This window comes from Aotus nancymaae, unplaced genomic scaffold, assembly GCF_030222135.1.
Source record: "Aotus nancymaae isolate 86718 unplaced genomic scaffold, 86718_ANA_hifiasm-v0.15.2.pri h1tg000019l, whole genome shotgun sequence".
NCBI classification, from domain to species: Eukaryota; Metazoa; Chordata; class Mammalia; order Primates; family Aotidae; genus Aotus; species Aotus nancymaae.
Window position 1 is genome coordinate 51,320,417 of NW_026988431.1, and position 23,836 is coordinate 51,344,252.

A 23,836-nucleotide genomic window follows, 5' to 3' on the forward strand; every position below is an offset into this window, starting at 1 on the left:
TGTGTGTTTCTTTTACATCAAGCCCAATCTCTAGAAAGACCATTATAATTTCCCTTTAATTATAGACAACTTCGTCATTAAATTTAATTGTAGACAACTTTTTTTTTAATCCTCCTATGTGACTGATACAGACCATTCATAACCTGCTTGAACTTTCTGGTTTGTCCTGAACATCTCTCTTTCTTAAACCAGTCATTTTATTCAAGGATTAAATTTACCATACTAGATTCTTTCTCATATAAAATTATTTTTCTTTAAGCTTTCTTACAAGAAAAGAAACTTCTTTATTTTTATAACTTTCTTTATGTCTCTGTTATTTTCTGGTTCCTTTTACCTTCATTTATACGTAACAAAGTTATTTAAAAATAAGCTTTGAATTAGACAAAAATTGTTCACCTTTTTACAAAGGACATTTTTTTGTTTTAGAAAGAGTTTTTCTACAGTATATATATATGTGTGTGGGTGTGTGTATATATATATATTTAATTTATTTATTATACTTTAAGTTCTGGGATACATGTGCCAAATGTGCAGGTTTGCATAGGTATACATGTGCCATGGCGGTTTGCTGCATCCATCACCCCATCATCTACATTAGGTATTTCTCCTAATGCTATCCCTCCCAATCCCTCCATCCCCTCCTATTCCTCCCGAGCCCCCCACCCCCTGACAGGCCCCCATGTGTGATGTTCCCCTCTCTGTATCCACGTGTTCTCATTGTTCAACACCCACCTATGAGTAAGAACGTGGTGTTTGGTTTTCTGTTCTTGTGCCAGTTTGCTGAGAATGATGGTTTCCATCTTCATCCATGTCCCTGCAAAGGACATGAACTCATCCTTTTTTTATGGCTGCACAGTATTCCATGGTGTGTATGTGCCACATTTTCTTTATCCAGTCTATCATTGATGGGCATTTGGGTTGGTTCCAGATCTTTGCTATTGTGAACAGTGCCACAATAAACGTACATGTGCATGTGTCTTTATAATAGAATTGATTTATAATCCTTTGGGTATATACTCAGTAATGGGATTGCTGGGTCAAATGGTATTTCCATTTCTAGATCCTTGAGGAATCAGCACACTGTCTTCCACAATGGTAGAACTCATTTACACTCCCACCAACAGTGTAAAAGTGTTCCTATTTCTCCATGTCCTCTTCAGCATCTGTTGTCTTCTGATTTTTTCATGATTGCCATTCTAACTGGTGTGAGATGGTATCTCAGTGTGGTTTTGATTTGCATTTCTCTAATGACCAGTGATGATGAGCTTTTTTTCATGTGTTTGTTGGCTGCATAAATGTCTTCTTTTGAAAAGTGTCTGTTCATATTCTTCACCCACTTTTTGATAGAGTTGTTCGTTTTTTTTCTTGTAAATTTGTTTATGTTCTTTGTAGATTCTGGATATCAGCTCTTTGTCAGATGAGTAGATTGCAAAAATTTTTAAAGTGGAAGCAGAGGTGAAACTGTGTTATTGCCCATTGGCTGGGCAGCTGACCTCACAGTCTTTTGCTTTCACTGATTTGCTAGTTTATATTTGGCATGCTCAGGAAGGAAAGAAGGGGAAGGGTTACAGGAGCTGAACAAAGGCAGTAAATTACTTGGTGAGAGATGCAACTTTAAGGAAGGGTCTGGATTGTGCAAACATGGAGGACATGATCCAGTTTCAGGCTCTGGCCGGTTGTGATAACATCTTTGCAACAATTTCAAGGCCTATAGCTAGCTTGAATGCTGGGAACTGAAAAGGGAGTTATTTTCCTAGTCCTTGGGCCTTATTATGGCCTGGTCAGTGGCATCAGCAAGCCGCTTAACCATGGATTCCAGTTCTTTGGTATTTTATCTCTCTTTACCCTCCTTCTCATCCAAGGGAGGAAGTGGAGGCCTGTGAGGAGGGAGATGGGGAGGGGGTCTCCGCTCTCATCATAACTCAAAAACTCTGACCAGTGATCCACCTTTAGAAAGCCATCTCACTTCTGTGTATAAGAGAAGGTATGTGTGCTCTGTGTCCGTCTCCTCACAGAGCTGCATGAACAGACACGAGTTAAGGGCATGTACTTTAATGTGGTTGATAATTTTAATCACATCCTGCAAAATGTTAAGTTCAGATGATGCTTTTTGGCTAACTAGCATTTCTCTGTGGAAGATTCAGTGTGTAGACTCACATTCAGAAGCAACCTCTTTGACCCCAGAAGGGAAACCAGAAAGCCATCCAGTCATGGGAGGTGCTCTGTCTGTGCATTTACCGACACAACCAATTCAGTTTTGCTATGTAATCCTTCAAAGACTTGACTAACTGCAGCCGTGGTGTTGGTTGCAACAGAAGTGCACATAATAGCCAGGTGCGGTGGCTCACGCCTGTGATACCAGCACTTTGGGAGGCTGATGCTGGCAGATCACGAGGTCAGGAGTTGGAGACCAGCCTGGCAATCCTGGTGAAACCCTGTCTCTACTGAAAATGCAAAAATTAGCTGGGAATGGTGGTACACACCTGTAGTCCTAGCTACTTGGGAGGCTGAGGCATGAGAATTGCTTGAACCCAGGAGGCGGAGGTTTTAGTAAGCTGAGATCGTGCCACTGCACTCCAGCCTGGGCTACAGAGTGAGACTCCATCTCAAAAAAAAAAGTGCACATAATATATCCTCATGCTTATCCTCCTGAAAAATCACACAAAAACAAGCATTATTGCCTTGCTGACAACCTTGGTAAACTCGTCAACCTGGATTGTGTACCACAGTGACTCATGAATCCTTTTTAACAATTGTGCCTCAATATCCCCTGCTTTTTCATCAATTCCTCTATGGTGCTAGTCAAAAGAGGCATCCATGCCACCTTTTGAACTGCAGCATCTCCTGGAAGTTCATGACAAATGTCCTTAGCAGCAGGCAGGTTCAACTCTTCACCAATAGTAAAGGGTTTCTTAACTTTAGCAATGCTGTTAGCCAGTATAAATAATGCTCTCAGTGCAGACACATTTGATGAAGTGGTGGCCTTCCATAATTGCTTCTGTTCTTAGTGTTCATGATTTTTCTTTTGAAAAACTCCAAAGGCTTCTCTTTTAATGTAGGGTGCTTGATCTCCATGTGGCAAAGCAGTTTTGAAGGTTTTCATGGCTTTGTTGGATAGCTGCTTGCCACAAATTAAAGCAGGCTTAAAGAATGTGAATCACCTGTTGCAATGAACCTGCAATTTAAGCAGGTATTTTCTTTTAAATGCAGCTTTCTTTTCATTGGTAGTCTTAGAGTCTTCTATTGTCTCATCATTGGGTCTTTCCCCATTTTCAAAGAAGCTCTCCAGTGACATTTATTTTTCACTCATTTTGGCTAGGGTTAGCTTGTGGGCTTACCAAAACTGTGTCTGAGACAAGTGCTCAGTGTGGGAAGGAAGTGTGGATGGAAGTGGTAAATAAAACAATGGGTGTTGGATTTTGACTTTAAAGCCTGCCATTAGATGCAGCTGTACAATTGAAGTACATCAACTCACTTGCCTCTGTAAAGCTTGCCACCAGGTGCAGCTTTTGTCACTTGTCACTAACAGGATTTTAATATGAATCTCCAAGCAACTGATTTATTATGTTCTCTGTGCAGTCAAACCTCTCTGCTAATGTTAATCTGTATTTGCAGCTGCTCCCCAGCACTAGCAGCCCTGCCTTAGCTCCACCTCAGATCATTAGGTAATCGTTAGATTCTCATAAGGGGTGTGTAACCTAGATCCCTCTCATGCATAGTTCACAATAGGGTTCATGCTCCCATGAGAATCTAATGCCACTGCTGATCTGACAGGAGGCGGAGCTCAGGTGGTAATACGATTAATGAGGAAGGCTTTAAATACAGATGAAGCTTCACTGGCTCATCCACTGCTTACCTCCTACTGTGTGACCTGGTTCTTAACAGGCCCTGGACTGGAACTGGTCCCTGGCCCAGAGGTTGGGGACCCCTGTGTTAGAGCATGTAGATGCTGAGTACATGCACCAACCACAGGTCCACCTTTGGATACTTGACCTTACTAGTATTTTATGAATATGTATGTACAGCTGCTATGTTGCCAGTGAAGGGTCTTGACTACAAGTCATACAGGTTCTTGGCATTTTGAACAAAGAATTGGACAAAAACACACACACACACACAAGTAAAGCAATGAAAGAATGGAGCAAATGAAGGCACAGATGTATTGAAATGAAAGTACACTCCACAGAGTGGAAGCAGGGTCTAGCAAGCAGCTAAAGAGCATCTGATACAGAATTTTAAATACCAACTAGAGGTTTCCCATTGCTTACTTGGTTACACCTTATGTAAATCAAGGAGTGGCCCACAACCAGTCTGATTGGTCACAAGAGGTGACCAATCAGAGGCTGCAGTGAAGTTACAAAGTTACACATGAGGACTTGGCCTGCTACCAGTCTGATTGGTTGCTGGAGGGGACCAGTCAAAGGTACTTTCCATTTTTCCATCTGCAATCCAGTGCATTGCCAGTAGCCTCTGATCCTTTTGTTACTTGGGAGTGGAGCGGTGGGGTTTTCCTTTTGAGTCATTTCTAGGAAGTCAGCACCAATCGGCCTTAAGTTCCCTGCCTCCAGACCCTATTCTCCTGCCTCACCCATAAAGGGAATTTCCTAGAGATACTAGAGGCTGTCTCTCTGTCTCTGAGCAGTCCACTCTGCCTCTCAGAGTGTACTTTTGCTTTTTTTTTTTTTTTCTGAGGTGGAGTCTCCCTCTGTTGCCCAGGCTGGAGTGCAATAACACAATCTCAACCTCTGACTCCCAGGTTCAAGCGATTCTCCTGCCTCAGCTTCCTGAGTAGCTGGGATTACAGGTACGTGCCACCATGCCCAGCCAATTTTTGTATTTTTAGTAGAGAAGGGGTTTCATCATGTTGGTCAGGCTGGTTTCGAACTCCTGACCTCGTAATCCACCCATCTCAGCCTCCCAAAGTGCTGGAATAACAGGCATGAGCCACCGCGCCCAGCGGTCCTTTTACTTTACAATAAACTTTTCTGCCTAACCTTACTCTGTACTTGCTTTCAAATTCTTTGGTGTGGCAAACTCAAGCACCTGAACCAGCCCACTGACAACAGCAAGGATAGAAGTAGTGAGATCGGTTAGGAGGCTATTACATTACTTCCCTCCAGAAATGACAGTACTGAGAGGTGGGGAGAAGCAAGTTCTGGATATTTTTTTAAAGTAGAGCTTACAGGACATGCTGACTGATTAGACAAGAGATATCGGAGCGTGATGTCAAAGTGACTAACATTTTTGGCTAAAGTTTACCTTTATGAGATAGAGAAGATTGTAGAAAAAGAAGGTTTGTGGAAGCAGATCCGAAGCTCTGTTTTGGACCTGTTAAGTTCAACATGCCTCTAACATCCAAGCAGAATGGTCAAGGATGTAGTTTTCCACATGGACTGGACATGTCATGTCTGACTTTGAACAATAACAAAGAACATTTTGAAATGAGGAAAAGTATTTGTAATTGTAATTGGTAGTTCATTCACTATAATTTTTCCACTTTCTCTTTCAGGCCATGTCCTATAGAAAATTAAAAAATATATTTGTTATAGACAATTTTGCTTTTTTCTACTTAAATTCTGTTATAAACATTTCTCCACATTGCTTTATAGGCCTAACAACCATGTTTAAAGGCTGTATCTTCATATAGAGGTAATATTTAAAAAAGAAGACGAAGACCAAAGGACTCCCCTTCCCCAATCCATACACCTGTGCGGTCTTACTGGGAGCAAACACTTGATTAGCTCCGCAAAGCGATTGCACTTTCTCTTCCAAGTCGGGAGAGGGCGCGCGGGCAGCGTAGGCACTGCTCCGCGCTCCAGTCCAGTTGCTCCTCTTTCTTTCCCTCACTGTTATTCCTCGCGTCCCTTGCCCCGGAAGCGCTCTTGCGGCACTGGCTGCCGGCGTGACTTTGAGCGCTTCCCGGTTCTCTGCCGGCAGCTGAACCGACCCGGAGCCTCGGGAGTTTGACGTGTGTTCTGCGCTTGCCATGAGGCTGCTAGGAGCCGCCGCCGTCTCGGCTCTGGGGCGTGGAGGGGCCCCCGCCTTCCTGGGCTGGCAAAGGAAGCAGGTACTGGAGCACAGAGAAGCTGAATCGGGACCATTCCCGGGACCTTGTGGTCCCTTCAGGGCCATAGAAGGCAGTGACACCCCTAGGTCCTCCTGACAGCTCCGAATACTGACGGTCGCGCGTCAGTGCTGAAAAGCCCCTCCGTGCCTGCACGTTAGCTCATTAACTCGTTTGTTTTGCTCTCTGGTACCCTGGCGTTTAATCAACTAAAACTGCCTGTCGCTCAGATACTTTGATATTTTATCTACCTTTTCTAAGTTTTTTTTTTTCCCCTCTCTTTCCCTGGAAATAGTTGTGGTTCATTTTGGATGTGCAGTCCTGTAGGGAGTTATTTAAATTGTATCTGAATTCCGTAAAATAGGGATCCCAACCCCATTCCACCAGAGTGAAGTTAAAACAAACTTCATGAATTGTTTTTGTTTCGAGGGAATTGGAAATCTCTCGGGGCTGTCTTGGAGCCATTAGTACCACTGCATAGAGCATGAAAGTTCTCGAACATATTTGTTGTCTGTAACCTACAATGAAGGAGAAAGGGGAAAAAAAATAAGTTAAATTTAAGCTGACCCTTGTATATTTTCTATTAGTTTTTGGAGTTGTCTGTGATTTTATCTGCCCCAGTGTGTATTTTCAAATCTGTAGCAAAAAGTATCTCCCATTTTATTTTAGTTAAATTTAATTTATTCATTAGTTTAAAAGAATACATCTTTTCTGTCTTCTCTTGTAGTATCTTCTCTGATTACAAGAGTTCCAGGCTTAACCGTTTCCCCTGCCGCCTTTCTCAGGCTGTCTCATATCTACTGAGACTTTTTGGAGGAATAATGTCCACCATACTCCTTTTGATTGTCTGTTGTGCTCTCTTATTTTTTCAGGTTAATTGGAAAGCCTGCCGATGGTTTTCATCAGGGGTGATTCCTAATGAAAAAATACGAAATATTGGAATCTCAGCTCACATTGATTCTGGGAAAACTACGTTAACAGAACGAGTCCTTTACTACACTGGCAGAATTGCAAAGATGCATGAGGTATATATTCATGGTTGATTCCAGATTAATTAGAGCCTGATTTTAATTGTTTTGTTGCTATTACTTAATTAAGCTTACAAAACTGAAAGATTAAAACAATGGTAACAGTGGACCTTTGACAGTTAGGCTTATCTGTCAAAGTTGCTTAGGTATCTGTTTTCTAGTTTTCTTTCTTTTTATTTTTTATAGATGGGGTCTCACTTTGTTGCCCAGGCTTGTCTCAAGTAATAATCCTGGGGTCAGATTATCCTCCTGCCTCAGTCTCCCACAGTGCTGGGATTATAGGCATGAGCCACTGCACCTGGCACCTGTTTCCATTTCAGTTAAGATTTCTTTCCTTCTTGGAATGCAGAGGCAGAGAAAATCTGAATTGCTGTGCTTGTGTTTAGGTGAAAGGTAAAGATGGAGTTGGTGCTGTTATGGATTCCATGGAACTAGAGAGACAAAGAGGAATTACTATTCAGTCAGCAGCCACTTATACCATGTGGAAAGATGTCAATATTAACATTATAGATACTCCTGGTGAGTTGGATTTTTGATTTTATTGCAGCTTCTTATGGCAAAAGCACATTTGGTTCTTTCTCTTACTATGACCCGGTTAATTTTTGAGTATCAAATACTCAAAAGTATAATGCTGAATTCCTATTAAAGAAGACTGACTTGGGACCTAGAGCACTTCATCCTTAGTCTTCTTTAAAATTTGTGCACATAAATTGTGAGTAGGCAGAGTCTTGCCTTTTACATATTTTAGCTGATTCTAAAGGTACCTTTGCTCTAGTATCTTCTTAAAGTGACCTTGCCAGGCCCTGCACCTAAGGGTTGGTCAGTAGTGTTGGTGAGCTCAGGAATCTGCATGCTAATTAGAAGACTTATATGATGAGCAGAGATACAAAAACTTTTCATAGTGCATATATTAAACATTCAGGTTGCTCTTTAAGACCCTCCCTTACTTCATCTTATTCAGGGCATGTGGACTTCACAATAGAAGTTGAAAGGTCCCTGAGAGTGTTGGATGGTGCAGTCCTTGTTCTCTGTGCTGTTGGAGGGGTACAGTGCCAGACCATGACTGTCAGTCGTCAGATGAAGCGCTACAACGTTCCATTTCTAACTTTTATTAACAAATTGGACCGAATGGGCTCCAGCCCAGCCAGGGCCCTGCAGCAAATGAGGTAATGAGCCTTAGAATGAACAAAGAGATGTGATGGTCTAGACAGCAAGCTTTATATCCAGAAGGATGATTAATTCACTGTCATTAAACTTTATTCTTAAATTTAATTAATGCCCTTAAGTAGTTTGCCATGAGATGAGATTTTCTCGTTTCCAGAGGGAAACATATTTTCTAGAACAACATTAACACTTCCTTTCTGTACCAGATAGAACCAGTGGTATTTATAGCATTTAAAATTTTACACAATACTGTATATTTCACAAAGCCTTTAAAAAGAGTCAGAATTTCACTTTTCACCTTTTGTAGATGTGCAAATGTAGTTATAAAGTTCATATTTACGTTTCACATGGTGTAGTTGACGGATATATAGGTGTAAAGTTTATGGTAGTGGACAAGGTGAGAATGGCATGTCTGATTACAGAAAAATCTGATGGAAGTGATATATTTGTTATGAAGTGAGCATTTTCTTATTTGGGTGTTTATAACTTTTTTTTGGTAAAATGTTTTTACTTTTTGTCCTTATTTTACTCGTGCTTGGCAATAGATGGACTTTTTTCACCAAATCTTCTTCTGAATTTCAAGAAAACTCTCTTGGCATTTATTTGTTTACTTTGGTTCGTTCTTTTTTCCGCTCTCATTTATTTGTTTTCTCATTTTGTAAGTTCTATTAAACAGATAAAAATCTGGAACTTCTGGATCTGACCTTCATGTCTTATCTTTTCTATTATACTTACATTTTCTCTCTCCTTCTCATTTTACATTAAGCTTATGAGAGAATTCTCGAGGCTTATCTTCCACTTCACTAATGTGATACTCATTTGTGTCTCTTCAGTTACTTAGCCTGCCTTAAAACTTTTTTTTCCCAGCAATTATGTACTTAATTTTCATAAACTTTATCTTTTATTGCAACATCTTTATCAGTAGAGGTAATTGTTTCTCAAATCTTTACATTTTATTTTTTTCCCTCTAGTAACTGTCTTCTTGGAGAATAGTGCTATTAACTTCACAGTTCTCTTTCAAGCTTTTGGCTTCCTTCAGATGTTTGGTGATTCTTGGACCTTTAAGCATAGTTATAGATGGGAGTCTAGAGTCTAGACTAAACAGTGGTAGCTAGAGCATATTCTTCTCCAGTGAGAATTCCTGCCAATGAATGCAGTTTCTGTTGAGTTTTGAGCCTGGCTGGGGGTACAGGCTGATGAAGAGTGTTTGACTTCAACACCCACTCTGAGTTTTCCTATAAGAATAGGAAAAATATTAAATATAAGAATAGGAAAACTCAGACTGGGTGTTGAAGTCAAACACTCTTCAGGTAGCTGTACTCAGTTTTGCCAGAGTTAGTTGATGTAAGAATGAGAGGTGGGCTTGGCTATCCTATTTAATTTCCTGGCCAGCCCCCCATTATCTGTTCTTCCCACTTCTGCTTTTGATGCAGAGTGTCTGGGGATCTGATGGTAAAACAGTTATTTTGGAGTTCTTTTTGTTGCCTAAATGGGATCGTGGCTTCCTGAGCTCCTTGAGTTATGTTGTCAGTCTGTTCCCAACTGCTGTATATTTTCTGTTCTGACCTGATGTTAACACCCTTCTCAGTTCTCCAGTGTCTGCCATTGATGTTTTAAAATATTCATTTTGTCATTTCAAAGGGATTTGGGGAGAAGAAGAAAAGTAAACCAGTGTATTTTTATTTTTCAGGTCTAAACTAAATCATAATGCAGCATTTATGCAGATACCCATTGGTTTGGAGGGTAATTTTAAAGGTATTATAGATCTTATTGAGGAACGAGCCATCTATTTTGATGGAGACTTTGGGTAAGTACTAAAAATACATTATTAAAATTTTATATTTTAAAAAGCATTAAACATAAGGAAAGGATAAACTCATCAAACCCAGAGTAGGTATCTTTTTTGAAATGTGGCTGGAAGAATACTCTGAGATGGTTTTGTTTCAATACCTTTAATCCTAGTTGCTCCTCGTTTTATTTAATATTTATTCTAAGAGAGACTATGTTACTTTTTGGTATTATATCACGTTATGGGATGCATGGTGTGGTAGAAGGAGGCCTTCAGTTTGGGTTAGAAAATTTTGGGGTTAGTAAATATATTATATCTTTTTCCACTTGTTCATTTATTCATTTATTCTGTGGACTTTTATAGAGCAGCTGCCAGGTCTGAGGTACTGTGATAAAAATTAGGAAGAAAATAGAGATCATAAATATTTATTCTACCTGCTTTATAATTACATGGGCAAAAATGATTAAAAAGTTAAAACAGTTAAAATTGTGCAAATGTGGTTTGGGAAATACAAGAAATAAATTGGTAACTTTTTGACATGATATTTGGTCCCTCAGCTTTTGAGTGACTTTTACATACAAAGTACTGTAATTGTCTGGTGGTTATTAAACCTTAGCATTCATAACAATCACTTGGAGACTTTGTTGAAAGACATAGTCCTGGCTCTACCTCCAGAGATTCTGATTAGTAGATCTAGAGAGGGGCCCATCATTTGCATTTCTGGAGGGTTCCCAGTTGATGCTGCTCTTACAGGTCTGCAGGCCACACTTTGAGTTACACTGATCTAGACAGTATAGGGAGTCATAAATGATCCTTTGTTTTGAGGAGTGACCTCTGTAGCTTGGTAGTTTCTCCAAAGGCACTTCCTGAGGGATTTCCTTCCTCTGCTATGGAATTGGGATTGCAGGTCTAGCAGGTGGGTGAATGGCATTGTGATCAGCTGTAGAATTTATCTTCATCAGCCATCTTGTAGGCAGGAAAAGGATGGAGTCTTTCCAGTGGATAAAGTGTTTCTTTCACTTTTTATGTGACAACTGATTAATGACAACAGAGTTTACTTAACCACTCCTTAGGATATAGGGCCCAATATGGCATGGTGTTTCATTTTTTATTTTCCTACTTTATTCACTATGTCCCAGCCCCTACAACTGCCTAGTATGTAAAAGGGACTCAAAAATATTTGTAAATTAATAAATAAATCCACTTTCCCAGAATTACCAAGGCATATCTTTCTTTCCTTCTTTTTGAGATGGAGTCTCGCTCTATTGCCAGGCTGGAGTGCAGTGGCCCGATCTCGGCTCACTGCAACCTCTGCCTCCTGGGTTCAAGCGATTGTCTTGCCTCAGCCTCCTGAGTAGCTGGGACTACAGGCATGCACCACCATGCTGGGCTAATTTTTTGTATTTTTAGTAGAGATGGGGTTTCACCATGTTAGCCTGGACGGTCATGACCTCCTGACCTCATGATCCGCCCGCCTCAGCCTCCCAAAGTGCTGGGATTACAGGTGTAAGCCACTGCACCTGGCCAAGGCACATATTTCTGTTGTCAGAAGTAGAGGCTCTTAAACATTGTACATCAGAACCACAAATGCAGCTTCTTCATGTACATGTACCCTTCCCCAGCCCTAGTTCACTGTATGTATATTTGGAAAGGAATCCACAAATGATTCTGACATGTGAAAGGCTAAGAAGCAGGGAGCTTGCCAGGAAGGATGAAATGAAGATTTGAAGGCTGTGAGGAGCCTTCTTTAGAATATTGAGTTACTTTTGTTTCTTTGAAATGGCTTCTTTTGTATTTATTAAAGTTAGGAATGTGTTTTCTGAAAAGCTTATTTTTTTGACGTTAATTTCCATTTTTAAAGAAATACCTTGAAAAATTTTTGGACTGCTTTTAAATATCAAGTATATTTATTTTAGCCCGGAACATTTTATTTGTGATTTTACCTGTTCAACCTCTGGAGGAATGGAGACCCGATGTCACAGGTTGAAGAGTCTGTCATATTTAGTCACCCTTTTTTTTTTAACTGCAAACTGGGATATTCTTTGTTAAAACTGTATGATCAAGTCTGTTATTAATAGAAAGGAATAGAGTCAGATCCCTCTAGTGCTGTGTCTAGAGATTGTTAGGTTGGATTAATAAGAATATGATTAATAGAATTTTCAAGAGCTCAGATGGGCCCCACACAGGTTGGCTTTGAATCTTACCTCTTCTGTTTACTAGTAGGACAGCCTTGGGCAAATTACTTTGCCTATGTAAGTTAGTTTCCTGATCTGAAAATGCAGATAATATAAACTATTTTGTATATGAAGATCAAATAAATTACTTGTCAGATATTTAGTTCAGTGCTTACTACATTATAAGCATTCAATAAATGGATTCTCTTATTACTTTGCATGCTTGCCAGTTTTTAAATAGTTAGAACACAGTAAAAACTACACTGAAGAGTTTAAACTTTGATTCAGTTGATACTTTGTCAAGTCATTGTTTTGAACTTGTATTTTACTGTGTATTGAATAAGGATAAACCAGGTTGCATTAAATTGGGAAAAATTTTGTATTACATCTTTTATCATTATCTTCTGTAAAACTTGATATGCAGGAAAGTAGAATGTGATGTCTGTTATAAAACTGGGGATGTTTTTCTCATTACAGTGGACTGTTTTAGCTTTTCCAGTTACTAGTAGTACAGCCTGGACCTTAAACTTGCCTGTTCCAGTATTTTTGTCTACTATTCTATCTACATTTTAAAAGCATATGTTAGTCTAATTTGCCATTTGAATGCAAATGTATCAGAACTCTTTCTTACCTAAAAAAATTGTTTAACCCTTAAGCATATCTTTTTCATTAGTCCTTCATATATCAATTTGAATATCCTTAAACCACCAAAATATTTGTTTTCTTAGTGAGATTGTTCGATATGATGAGATTCCTGCTGAGTTAAGGGCAGCGGCCACTGACCACCGACAGGAGCTAATTGAATGTGTTGCCAATTCAGATGAACAGCTTGGTGAGATGTTTCTGGAAGAAAAAGTCGCCTCAATTTCTGATTTAAAGGCAAGTGCTCTCAAAATAAGTCATATTAACAACAAAAAGAAGTCATTTGTTTTTTGTAGGGAGGGGACATGATGCTTTTATGTATGGGCTTTATTAATGAAATCTCAGTACATTTATTTAAAATAATTGGCTTCCTAAAAAATACTTGAGATGGTATATTCCTTTTTTTAGGTGAGTTATATAATAACTTCAAATGAGAAAAGTTGTTGGGTCCCCTTAAATTATTGGGGACCTGATTTTAGTCTCTATTAGAGCCAGCCCTCCAAAGAGTATCAGTTCATTTTATTTATTGTTGGTTGTGGCACTATTCTTGGCCTCTTCTAGCTGCTAGAGCTAAAGCTCCACTACGTATTCTCTAAGGTCTTTTCAGCCAGCAGGACACCTTGATGGTGTTTGCACTAAGGGTCGGGGCAAGACCTGGAGCCTGCAACTGTCATGACTTATAATTTATGAGAGATTTGTACTATTTGGTTTCCTGTGTGTATGTTCTTTACAAAAAGAAAAGATAGGTTAAATGTTTCTTAATAGAGAGTATGTTCATATAGCTTAAATATTTAAAAGGTATACAAAGGTAAATAGTAAACACCCTTTTATTTTTTCTTCCATCTGCCCAGTTCTCTGCCCCCTCCCTGAAACAGGTTACCAGTTACTAGCTTCTGGTGTACCTTTCCAAAGGCTTTTGCACATATATTACTTTTTCCTCTATTTTGTGCAATCAGATAGCATACTGTTTGCAGTGTTCTATTAGTGTATCTATTTTCTGTGTGTGTGTGTGTGTGTGTATGTGTGTATATATATATTTAGCAAATTTAAAATGAGTGAGAATTAGTGATCCCAAGAGTGTTGAAAGCAGTTGTATATTAAATCACTTCCCAGCCCTGAAGAAGGAAGTGATTCTTTTCTTTGTATTTTGACTTTAAGTTCATTGGGGACCTGATTTTAGTCTCTATAAGAGTCAACACTCCAAAGAGTAGAGTATCAGTTCATTTTATTTGTTTGTTTGTAATTGACTTGAAGCACAACATGTAATTTTAACATTAACTATCATTAAATTGTTTTCTTTTGTAGCTAGCAATTCGAAGAGCTACTCTGAATAGATCATTTACTCCTGTATTTTTGGGAAGCGCCTTGAAGAACAAAGGAGTTCAGCCTCTTTTAGATGCTGTTTTAGAATACCTTCCAAATCCATCTGAAGTCCAAAACTATGCTCTTCTCAATCAGGAGGAGTAAGTCTTGAAAATTGAGTGTTAGTTTATGCAGAAATACTTTTATATTTATACACTGTGAAGGACTTTTAGGATGGTCCTTCTAGTTATGTCTGTGATTTTTTTTTCATAATTTACAAAAATAAATCATGGTTTTTATTTGGGTAACAATTTTGACATATAGAAAAATGTTTATTATTAGTTGCCATAGCATATTCCGTTTGTGAGTTAAAAGTGATGATTCGTTTTACTATCTCTCAAGGTTTATATCATTAGAAAATTTTTTCTTATTTGGGACTAGCTGTTTTCAGACATACTGTTAAAAAAAAAGGCTTTAAAAAACAAACGTCAGAAAAAACTTAGTATTTTTCTTCCTTTCCCTGTGAGACCATTTCTGTGTGTTTTTTAGTCTACTCTTGTCCTATCACTATGTAGTAACTAAGCTCTAGAGTTTTTTTTTTTTTTTTTTGAGACAAAGTCTTGCTCTGTTGCCTAGGCTGGAGTGCAGTGGCACATTAATAGCTCACCACAGCCTTGAACTCCTGAGCTCAAGTGATCCTCTCACTTCGGTCTCCCAAAGTGTGGGGATTACGGGCATGAGCCACTATGCCCAATTGAGAACTTATTTTTATTTATCTCTTTCAGTGAAATTTTACTTATGTGTGATAATATCCCACACGTGCTTTTTCTCAGATAATGCTTCTTGATGAAATAAATTGATAGAAATATTAAATAATTACATTTCATAGATTTGTATTTCTTTTATTTTAAGTGACTCAAAAGAGAAGACCAAAATCTTAATGAGCTCGGAAAGAGACAATTCCCACCCATTTGTAGGCCTGGCTTTTAAACTGGAGGTAGGTTGCTTGCTAATGTATTTAACTGCTGTCTGTAGATTTTTTTTCCCTCTAGGCTTTATTCACATTACAAAATGACTCTGACCTTTATGAAAGATTTGAAAAATAGGAAAAATAGAAGAGGTAGAGAATTTCCACAGCTCTGACACTCAGATGATGATGGTTCTTTGTTATTAGGTGCATTTCTTTCTAGTCTCTTCTCTTTGCATAAAGAGTATAAATTTTTACCTAAATCATACTACCTGTATAATTTTTTCTTGCTCTTTTTATTTAATGTTACATTAGATAATGGTCCATGTTTCTATAAGTAGTTTAAACATTTTAAGTAGTAGCATAATAGTCCATCAGGCAAATACACCAAAATTTGCTTAAAATTTCTCAATCGTTAGGATGTTTATATTGTTTCCAGGTTTCTATTGTTATAAATAACATTGGGTCCATTTCTAGAAATGTGTCCTAAGGAACTATTGAAGGGTAGCAAATTGATGTTAGCTTCAGCTTGCCTTATAAAACCGAACTCTCACAAACAATTGAAAATTCCCAGGAATTACAATTTGATAGACTGAGATGCATTCTTACAGTGTAACATTATTCAGACTTTTTCATCTTGATGAAATAACTTTTGATTTTTAAAAACAATCAGTGCTTTAAAGTTTATATAGTCAAATATGTCAGTCTTTTTGTTTAGTCATTCTTTAATTTTTAACCTTAGAAACCTTTTATTTGTATATATTTAGTTAATATTTGCTTTTGTTTTTTCTACTTTTTTATGGTTTTTTTTCCTCATCATTAATTCAACTGGAATTTATTTGGCGGGTAGGATCTAAATGTATCTCCTCTGCCTCCAAATAGAATATCAATTGTCCAGTTGTGTATAAACAATCCTTTCTACCTTTTCCATTGATTTGTCATGTTTCTTTATCATCTATTGACAAATATATTTTACCCTTTAGATTTTTACACTATATGGGCTGTATGGTCTAATATGGGTTAGTTCTATACTTTCTCAGTTTCAAGCATTTTAATATGTTTTTATATCAGTCAAGGTTAGTTTTATCTTATTACCATAGTTTTTGAAAAATTTCTGTTTTACCTATTTATTCCTCCAAATAAATTTTAAAATCACTAATCACATTTTTAAAATTTCCTGTTGGGATTTGATTGCTTGTTTGTTAAGCCTATAATTAGCCATGGTAAGAACTGGCAACTTTTAAATATGTGTTAATTGGTCACCACTAGTTTATTCAATCACTTCACAGAACTCTCTCTCTTTTTTTTTTTTTTTTTTTTAAGACAGAGACTCTTTCACCTACTCTGTTGCCCGGGTTGGAGTGCAGTGGTGCCATCTCGGCTCACTGCAACTTCTGCATCCCAGGTTTAAGCAATTCTTCTGCCTCAGCCTCCCAAGTAGCTGGGATTACAGGCACACCACCATGCCTGACTAATTTTTGTATTTTTAGTAGAGACAGGGTTTTGCCATGTTGGCCAGGCTGGTCTTGAACTACTGAACTCAGATGATCCACCCTCTTTGGCCTCCCAAAGTGCCGGGATTACAGGCGTGAGCCGCCAGCCCAGCCACAGAACTCTTACTTGCATGGTTTTCCACGTGATTATCAGAGATTGTGTTTTAGATTTATAGCACACTGCTATTTCTAGTGGTATCTTTGTTGTTTTTCCAATTATACCTTGTTTTTGTTTTATATTTTATTTTATTACATTAAACTTATGAAATAATGTTAGAAGACAAAAGATACTTTCTTATGTAAACAATTTAAAAATTTTGTTCCAATATTAATAGCTTATTTCAAAGGAAACAGAAGTGTCTTAGATTGTGATACCAAAAATATTGATGAATAACAACCATTTAATTTATCTGTGTTCAAAGCTAGTATTAGTTTATGACAATAAGCTGACATATGTAAAATAGATTACTAGAATTGGGAGGGAATACTTGGAGGGAGTCACAAAGTTTTCCTCAATAACTTTGATTCTTATGGTTCTTTTTGTTCTTCCTGCCCCTACCCAATCTTGACTTCTAGGCAGGTCGATTTGGACAGTTAACTTACATTCGCATTTACCAGGGAGTGCTAAAGAAGGGTGACACCATCTACAACACAAGGACAAGAAAGAGAGTCCGGTTGCAACGGCTGGCTCGCATGCACGCCGACATGATGGAGGCAAGTACAGGGAGATTGTGAGATTAGAAATTCCTCTAATATGAGTGAAGTAGACCCTTCTTGGTATCCTGAACTCCACTAGAAAATTAATTCTGGTTAAATGTATGTTTCTAGTTTCTTCCTTTTCACTTAAGTGTCTTACAGCTCTGATCTAGCACTTTGCTATAGGTTAAATTAGAAGATGTTAACAACTCATTTTTTTAATACCACTGGTATTAAATTTATATATTGTGAATTAGCTATATTTTCTCAAGGGTCAAGTTTAAGGAAAATAGGCAGTTCCCTAACACCCAGAATACAAGACTCAGCATTACAAATAATGTAATAGGCATTTAAGACTGTGGAACTGTGATTCTTAAAGATGAGAGTAATAAATTTACACAATTTTCCACATTGTTTTGATTTATTTGCTTTCTGAAAAACAGCAGGCACAAAAGCCCTGTTTAACCCTAGAGGTTTTATTCCTATTGGAGAACCCACTGCAAGACCATATTTGTGCCGGAATCCACCTGAAGATTTAAAAACTTCAAGGGCTGATCTGGGAGATAAACTTTGACTTAATGCCTTGAATTCTTGAACTGACTCTGAATCTGCCATAGCCTTCTGTAGTCCTTATGGTTAGGCTTTGGGAGGAACACCGGGTACATGAGTTTTTTCACTATCCCCACCCTTTGCCAATCCAGCTGTAGATTCCTGGAGAAATTTATCAGTCTAAGAAAAATCCTACAAGTTTTTTGGTAGCTATAACTTTTGTTTCTTCTAGAAGAATTGTCAGTCTCAGAATCTGACAGCATTGCTGTTTTGTGAGATAGTCAGCAGGGGGCAGGCTAAGTGAGTCTCAGAGCTGTTTCATGGACCAAGAGCTGGAAGATTTGTACAGCTGTGTAACCATTAAAGAAAGACACGTCTACTCACAGCCACAGCTGTTGTGAATGAACTGTCAATGTAAAAGGACAAAAACTAGGAAGGTTGGAGGCACCAATGCTTTGTTTTTAGATTTCCTGTGTTTTCTTGACTGCTTGCATCTGTGAGAAATTAAAATTATTATTAGTACATTGGGCTCCATTCTTCCACCTTTGTTTTCAAAACTTCCTTTACAGTTTTCCTGGTATGTCTCTGTCATACACAATCTCATTGTCTAACTGTGGCAACGTGTATAGTACATGCCTTTTAATTCCATAGAAATAACTTTAGAACTTTGAGGGACTGTGTTGTTAGTACTGCAGATCCTTCAAGTAATGAGTTTTCTGTTTAATTAAAGTAAAATCTTGTCTATTGATATGTGTTTTAAATAAAGGCCTTTTAAAAATATGTCTTAGCATTGTTGATTGTTATTATTGTATTGGTTCTAGCTAATTGATTCTCTATAGAATTCAAGCTGAAAGATTCTGCCATGCTTATTTGTATACAATGTGTATACTGTACAGTTACTTTTTAGTTACCATATCTCTATTTGTATTACTTGCAAATATCACTTTGTGTTATTTCTTGTTTTAGGACGTTGAGGAAGTATATGCTGGGGACATCTGTGCATTGTTTGGCATTGACTGTGCCAGTGGAGACACATTCACAAACAAGGACAACAGTGGCCTTTCTATGGTAAGCCATTTAATTTCAAAGCTACTTACCACTAGAATTTCAAAAGTCTGTGTTTTTATGTAGTGCATTTAATACATCAGAGAAACAACCACAGTCATTTTCATTGAGTACCACAGGTATCAAGTTAGTTGTGGCTCTTTGAATATTGGTTATAGCTCTTTGAATGTCAGTTAGACAAGTGCTCTATAAGCTAACTTACCTGGTTTTTCATAGTAAAAACTAGGAAAAGTTTTTACCGTAATAAAAAGGAAAACTTAGAGGATCCACAATCCTCCCAAGTGTAGCAAGAAGGAAAAATCTCCACCAGATCGTAACTGGACAGTGTGGCTCTGAGTCCTCCACCCTGAGACCTGCTTCCACAATCGGTACATTTCTAATTGTAACCACTAGCATCAAGCTAGTTTCAGTGGAGTGCTACTTCCTTATTAACTCAGTAGCCAGCAACTATACTGTTCCCTCAGTCCCTGTGAGACCGGACTGTATCATTTAGACTAGACTGGATAACAGAACATAACCAGGCTCAGAAGGCAATATGCAGCTATACAGTCTGACTTATATAAACAGCCTGCCCTTTGGAACTCAGAAGTCCCTTTTTATCATTGAGGGATTCTGAGAGAAGAGCATGCACAGGTAGTTCCTGCCTGTGAATTCTCTTCACTCACTCACCTTTTTTGCCTCTGTAGGAGAGCAAACTCCTCCTACATTATGACCATTTGTTCATGAGAATATCTTTTTTTTTTTTTTTTAATTTTCACTGAGGCCCTGGGTAGAGAGTGATATCTTTCATGAATTCAGTAAAGAAAGAGTATGATGAGTACATAGGGTGACAGGTAATTTGCAGTGGGTCGTTTACAAATACGGACTCAACTCTAGCAGATAAGCACTGTAATACTTCCTGCTATCTAATGATGAATTCATGATTTTACAGTTTAGTTCTTTTGTCTATAATATCCTCTAATGCGTATAGTATTACATGTTGATTTAAGACACCACAAAAAAACATAAATCTATATAATTTTTGTTTGAGATCTAGATAAAAGGAATGTTTTCTAAGTATTATTGATAAGGCCTTCTCTAAGTACTTGTCATTAGCAACATGAAGTGATTGGTGGTTGTGGGCAGTGCCTACCAAGGCTTTGAAACAAATAGGCCTTGGCTAGAGTCTCACGTTGCCCTATGCTGCCTAATGGCCCTTAGACAATTTATCTTATTTCTAAGACTTTAGTGTCTTTATTCATAAAATGGGGTAATACCTGCTTTTCAGAGTTGTGATTGATTAAATGAGGTGTCATGGGTATTAAGAATTTGGTGTCTTTTCAGTGTTTCCCTTATCAGTAATTGTAGTATATTTTGATTAAATAAAATAACTTAGAAGATTGTAACAGCCACCAAGCAATAAGAATTTCACCTCTCAGCATTTGGATTAATGGTGGTGATTATGTTGAACAGGTAAATAAACACATTCAATTATTTTATTTTGGGATGGAGGAACTTATATAAGTGGATAGCTTTATTTATTAGTATGTCGTATTAATATATACTTATTTATTTAATGCAAAACAGACCAAGATATATATTGTCTAGCCTAAAGACATTGGCTAGTATTTATCCTTTGTTCTTAGTTCTGTTGTAAAGTGACACATTAAAATTAATCTATCCCTGACCCATAAGGGTCTGTTTTTGAATTCTGTTTTCTTTTAAAAAATATTTTAGGAGTCAATTCATGTTCCTGATCCTGTCATTTCAATAGCAATGAGGCCTTCCAACAAGGTAGGAGTTTGATTTAAAGCTCAGTATATCACAGTTAAAACTTGAGCTTTTTCATCTATCTCTACAATGCACTTGATATCTTATAACAACCAGCAGTCTTATGGTCTCTATTTCCTCTGTTGATATTGAGAACTTCTTTTTAAATTTACCAGTCTGTTCCTAATGATAACTCCTCAGTATATTTGAATAAATTGAGGGTCCTAAAATATTCACCTGACTGTACTTTATAACTCTTTACTATATTATTGGCTTCAGAGTGGTAAGTATAACTTCCTGGATTCAGATCATAAACAACTGGAAAAGGAGAATCAGGGAATCCGGAGCATTTCTCCTAAGATGTAGTAAAACCCCACTATAAAGTACTTTAGAATGTTGAACTGATTAATTGACTCATGGGTTATAATATAGCTCTAGATTTTGTGCTAGTTATGAGATAAATGTCTAAGTATTGCATGGAAAGCTTGTAAACAAGACTGTTTTTTCACTTTGAAATATGATTTTTTTAAAAGATAATTTTATACTTTATAGTATTATATTTGGGTTTGATGTAATTTAGCTCTTAATAAAGCAAAAATTGCATGATTAGGTTTTGCATTTTCATTCTTTGCCATGAGATTTAGTCTAATCTCAAACCATAATTTTTTTAGTTCCTAAGTTGCCTTCACATTCATAATAATCATGTTAACATGGTATATTAAAATTCACTTATTCGTACATTGAGTGAACATTTTATGATTTGTCATTCAGAACTTGTCATTACAAAACATACTCTGATAAATTGTCATCTGTGATATATCACTAACAACTACTACTACATCGATTTTGAGGAACCTTGAGATTTTCCAGACCTTTTCTTAATATAGAAAAGAGAAGATTGAGAAATATTAAATTACTTTGTTTTCTCAGAAACTTGAGGAAAGGTGAACCTTGAATCTTAACCTCAGTAGGATGCCATAGTTTGTTACAAGTACATTGTTTTTTTTTTTTAATTACATTTTAGGTTTTGGGGTACATGTGAAGAACATGCAAGATTCTTGCATAGGTACACACGTGGCAGTGTGATTTGCTGCCTTCCTCCCCTTTACCTATATCTGGCATTTCTCCCCATAATATCTCTCCCCAACTCCCCACCCCCGACTGTCCCTCCCCTATTTCCCCCCAACAGACCCCAGTGTGTAGTGCTCCCTTCCCTGTGTCCATGTGTTCTCATTGTTCATCACCCGCCTATGAGTGAGAACATGTGGTGTTTGATTTTCTGTTCTTATGTCAGTTTGCTGAGAATGATGGTTTCCAGGTTCATCCATGTCCCTACAAAGGACATGAACTCATCATTTTTGATGGCTGCATAATACTCCATGGTGTATATGTGCCACATTTTCCCTGTCCAGTCTATCATTGATGGGCATTTGTGTTGGTTCCAGGTCTTTGCTATTGTAAACTGTGCTGCAGTGAACATTCGTGTGCATGTGTCCTTATAGTAGAACGATTTATAATCCTTTGGATATATATCCAGTAATGGGATTGCTGGGTCAAATGGAATTTCTATTTCTAGGTCCTTGAGGAATCGCCACACTGTCTTCCACAATGGTTGAACTAATTTACACTCCCACCAACAGTGTAAAAGTGTTCCTATTTCTTCACATCCTCTCCAGCATCTGTTGTCTCCCGATCTTTTAATGATCGCCATTCTAACTGGCGTGAAGTGGTATCTCAATGTAGTTTTGATTTGCATTTCTCTCATGACCAGTGATGATGAGCATTTTTTCATATGTTTGTTGGCCTCATGTATGTCTTCTTTTGTAAAGTGTCTGTTCATATCTTTCGCCCACTTTTGAATGGGCTTGTTTGTTTTTTTCTTGTAAATCTGTTTTAGTTCTTTGTAAATTCTGGATATCAGCTCTTTGTCAGATGGGTAAACTGCAAAAATTTTTTCCCATTCTGTTGGTTACCGATTCACTGTAATGACTGTTCTTTTGCCGTGCAGAAGCTGTGGAGTTTGATTAGGTTCCATTTGTCTATTTTGACTTTTGTTGCCAATGCTTTTGGTGTTTTGGTCATGAAGTCCTTGCCTACGCCTATGTCCTGAATGGTTTTGCCTAGATTTTCTTCTAGGGTTTTTATGGTGTTAGGTCTTATGTTTAAGTCTTTAATCCATCTGGAGTTAATTTTAGTGTCAGGTGTCAGGAAGGGGTCCAGTTTCTGCTTTCTGCACATGGCTAGCCAGTTTTCCCAATGCCATTTATTAAACAGGGAATCCTTTCCCCATTGCTTGTTTTTGTCAGGTTTGTCAAAGATCGGATGGTTACAGATATGTTGTGTTGCCTTTGAGGCCTCTGTTCTGTTCCATTGGTCTATATCTCTGTTTTGGTACCAGTACTGTGCTGTTTTGATTACTGTAGCCTTGTAGTATAGTTTGAAGTCTGGTAGTGTGATGCCTCCCACTTTGTTCTTCTTGCTTAGAATTGACTTGGCTATGCGGGCTCTCTTTTGGTTCCATATGAAGTTTAAGGTGGTTTTTTCCAGTTCTGTGAAGAAGGTCATCGGTAGCTTGATAGGGATGGCGTTGAATCTGTAAATTACTTTGGGCAGTATGGCCAGTTTCACAATATTGATTCTTCCTAACCATTAACATGGAATGTTTCTCCATCTGTTTGTGTCCTCTCTTATTTCATTGAGCAGCTGTTTATAGTTCTCCTTGAAGAGGTCCTTTACATTCCTTGTTAGTTGTATTCCTAGGTATTTTATTCTCTTTGTAGCAATTGTGAATGGCAGTTCGTTCTTGATTTGGCTCTCTTTAAGTCTGTTATTGGTGTATATAAATGCTTGTGATTTCTGCACATTGATTTTGTATCCTGAGACTTTGCTGAAGTAGCTTATCAGTTTCAGGAGATTTTGGGCTGAGACAATGGGGTCTTCTAGATATACAATCATGTCGTCTGCAAATAGAGACAATTTGACTTCCTCCTTTCTTATTTGAATACCCTTTATTTCTTTTTCTTGCCTGATTGCTCTGGCCAGAACTTCCAGTACTATATTGAATAGGAGTGATGAGAGAGGGCATCCTTGTCTAGTGCCAGATTTCAAAGGGAATGCTTCCAGTTTTTGTCCATTCAGTATGATATTGGCTGTT

At 37.8% G+C, this 23,836-nt stretch overlaps 1 protein-coding gene across 1 annotated transcript in view; it reads left to right on the forward strand.

Moving 5' to 3' along the window:
- The first annotated feature begins 5,886 nt into the window (after window positions 1-5,886).
- The window catches only part of GFM1 (G elongation factor mitochondrial 1), a 52,997-nt gene continuing 35,047 nt past the window's right edge, over window positions 5,887-23,836 (forward strand). The window contains exons 1-11 of the mRNA XM_064378863.1: window positions 5,887-6,067; window positions 6,937-7,089; window positions 7,479-7,611; window positions 8,054-8,258; window positions 9,947-10,063; window positions 12,948-13,102; window positions 14,171-14,324; window positions 15,076-15,160; window positions 17,200-17,337; window positions 18,835-18,936; window positions 20,650-20,706. Coding sequence (XP_064234933.1) covers window positions 5,987-6,067; window positions 6,937-7,089; window positions 7,479-7,611; window positions 8,054-8,258; window positions 9,947-10,063; window positions 12,948-13,102; window positions 14,171-14,324; window positions 15,076-15,160; window positions 17,200-17,337; window positions 18,835-18,936; window positions 20,650-20,706 — 1,380 coding nt within the window. The 5' untranslated portion in view covers window positions 5,887-5,986. The remainder of the gene's footprint in view (window positions 6,068-6,936; window positions 7,090-7,478; window positions 7,612-8,053; window positions 8,259-9,946; window positions 10,064-12,947; window positions 13,103-14,170; window positions 14,325-15,075; window positions 15,161-17,199; window positions 17,338-18,834; window positions 18,937-20,649; window positions 20,707-23,836) is intronic.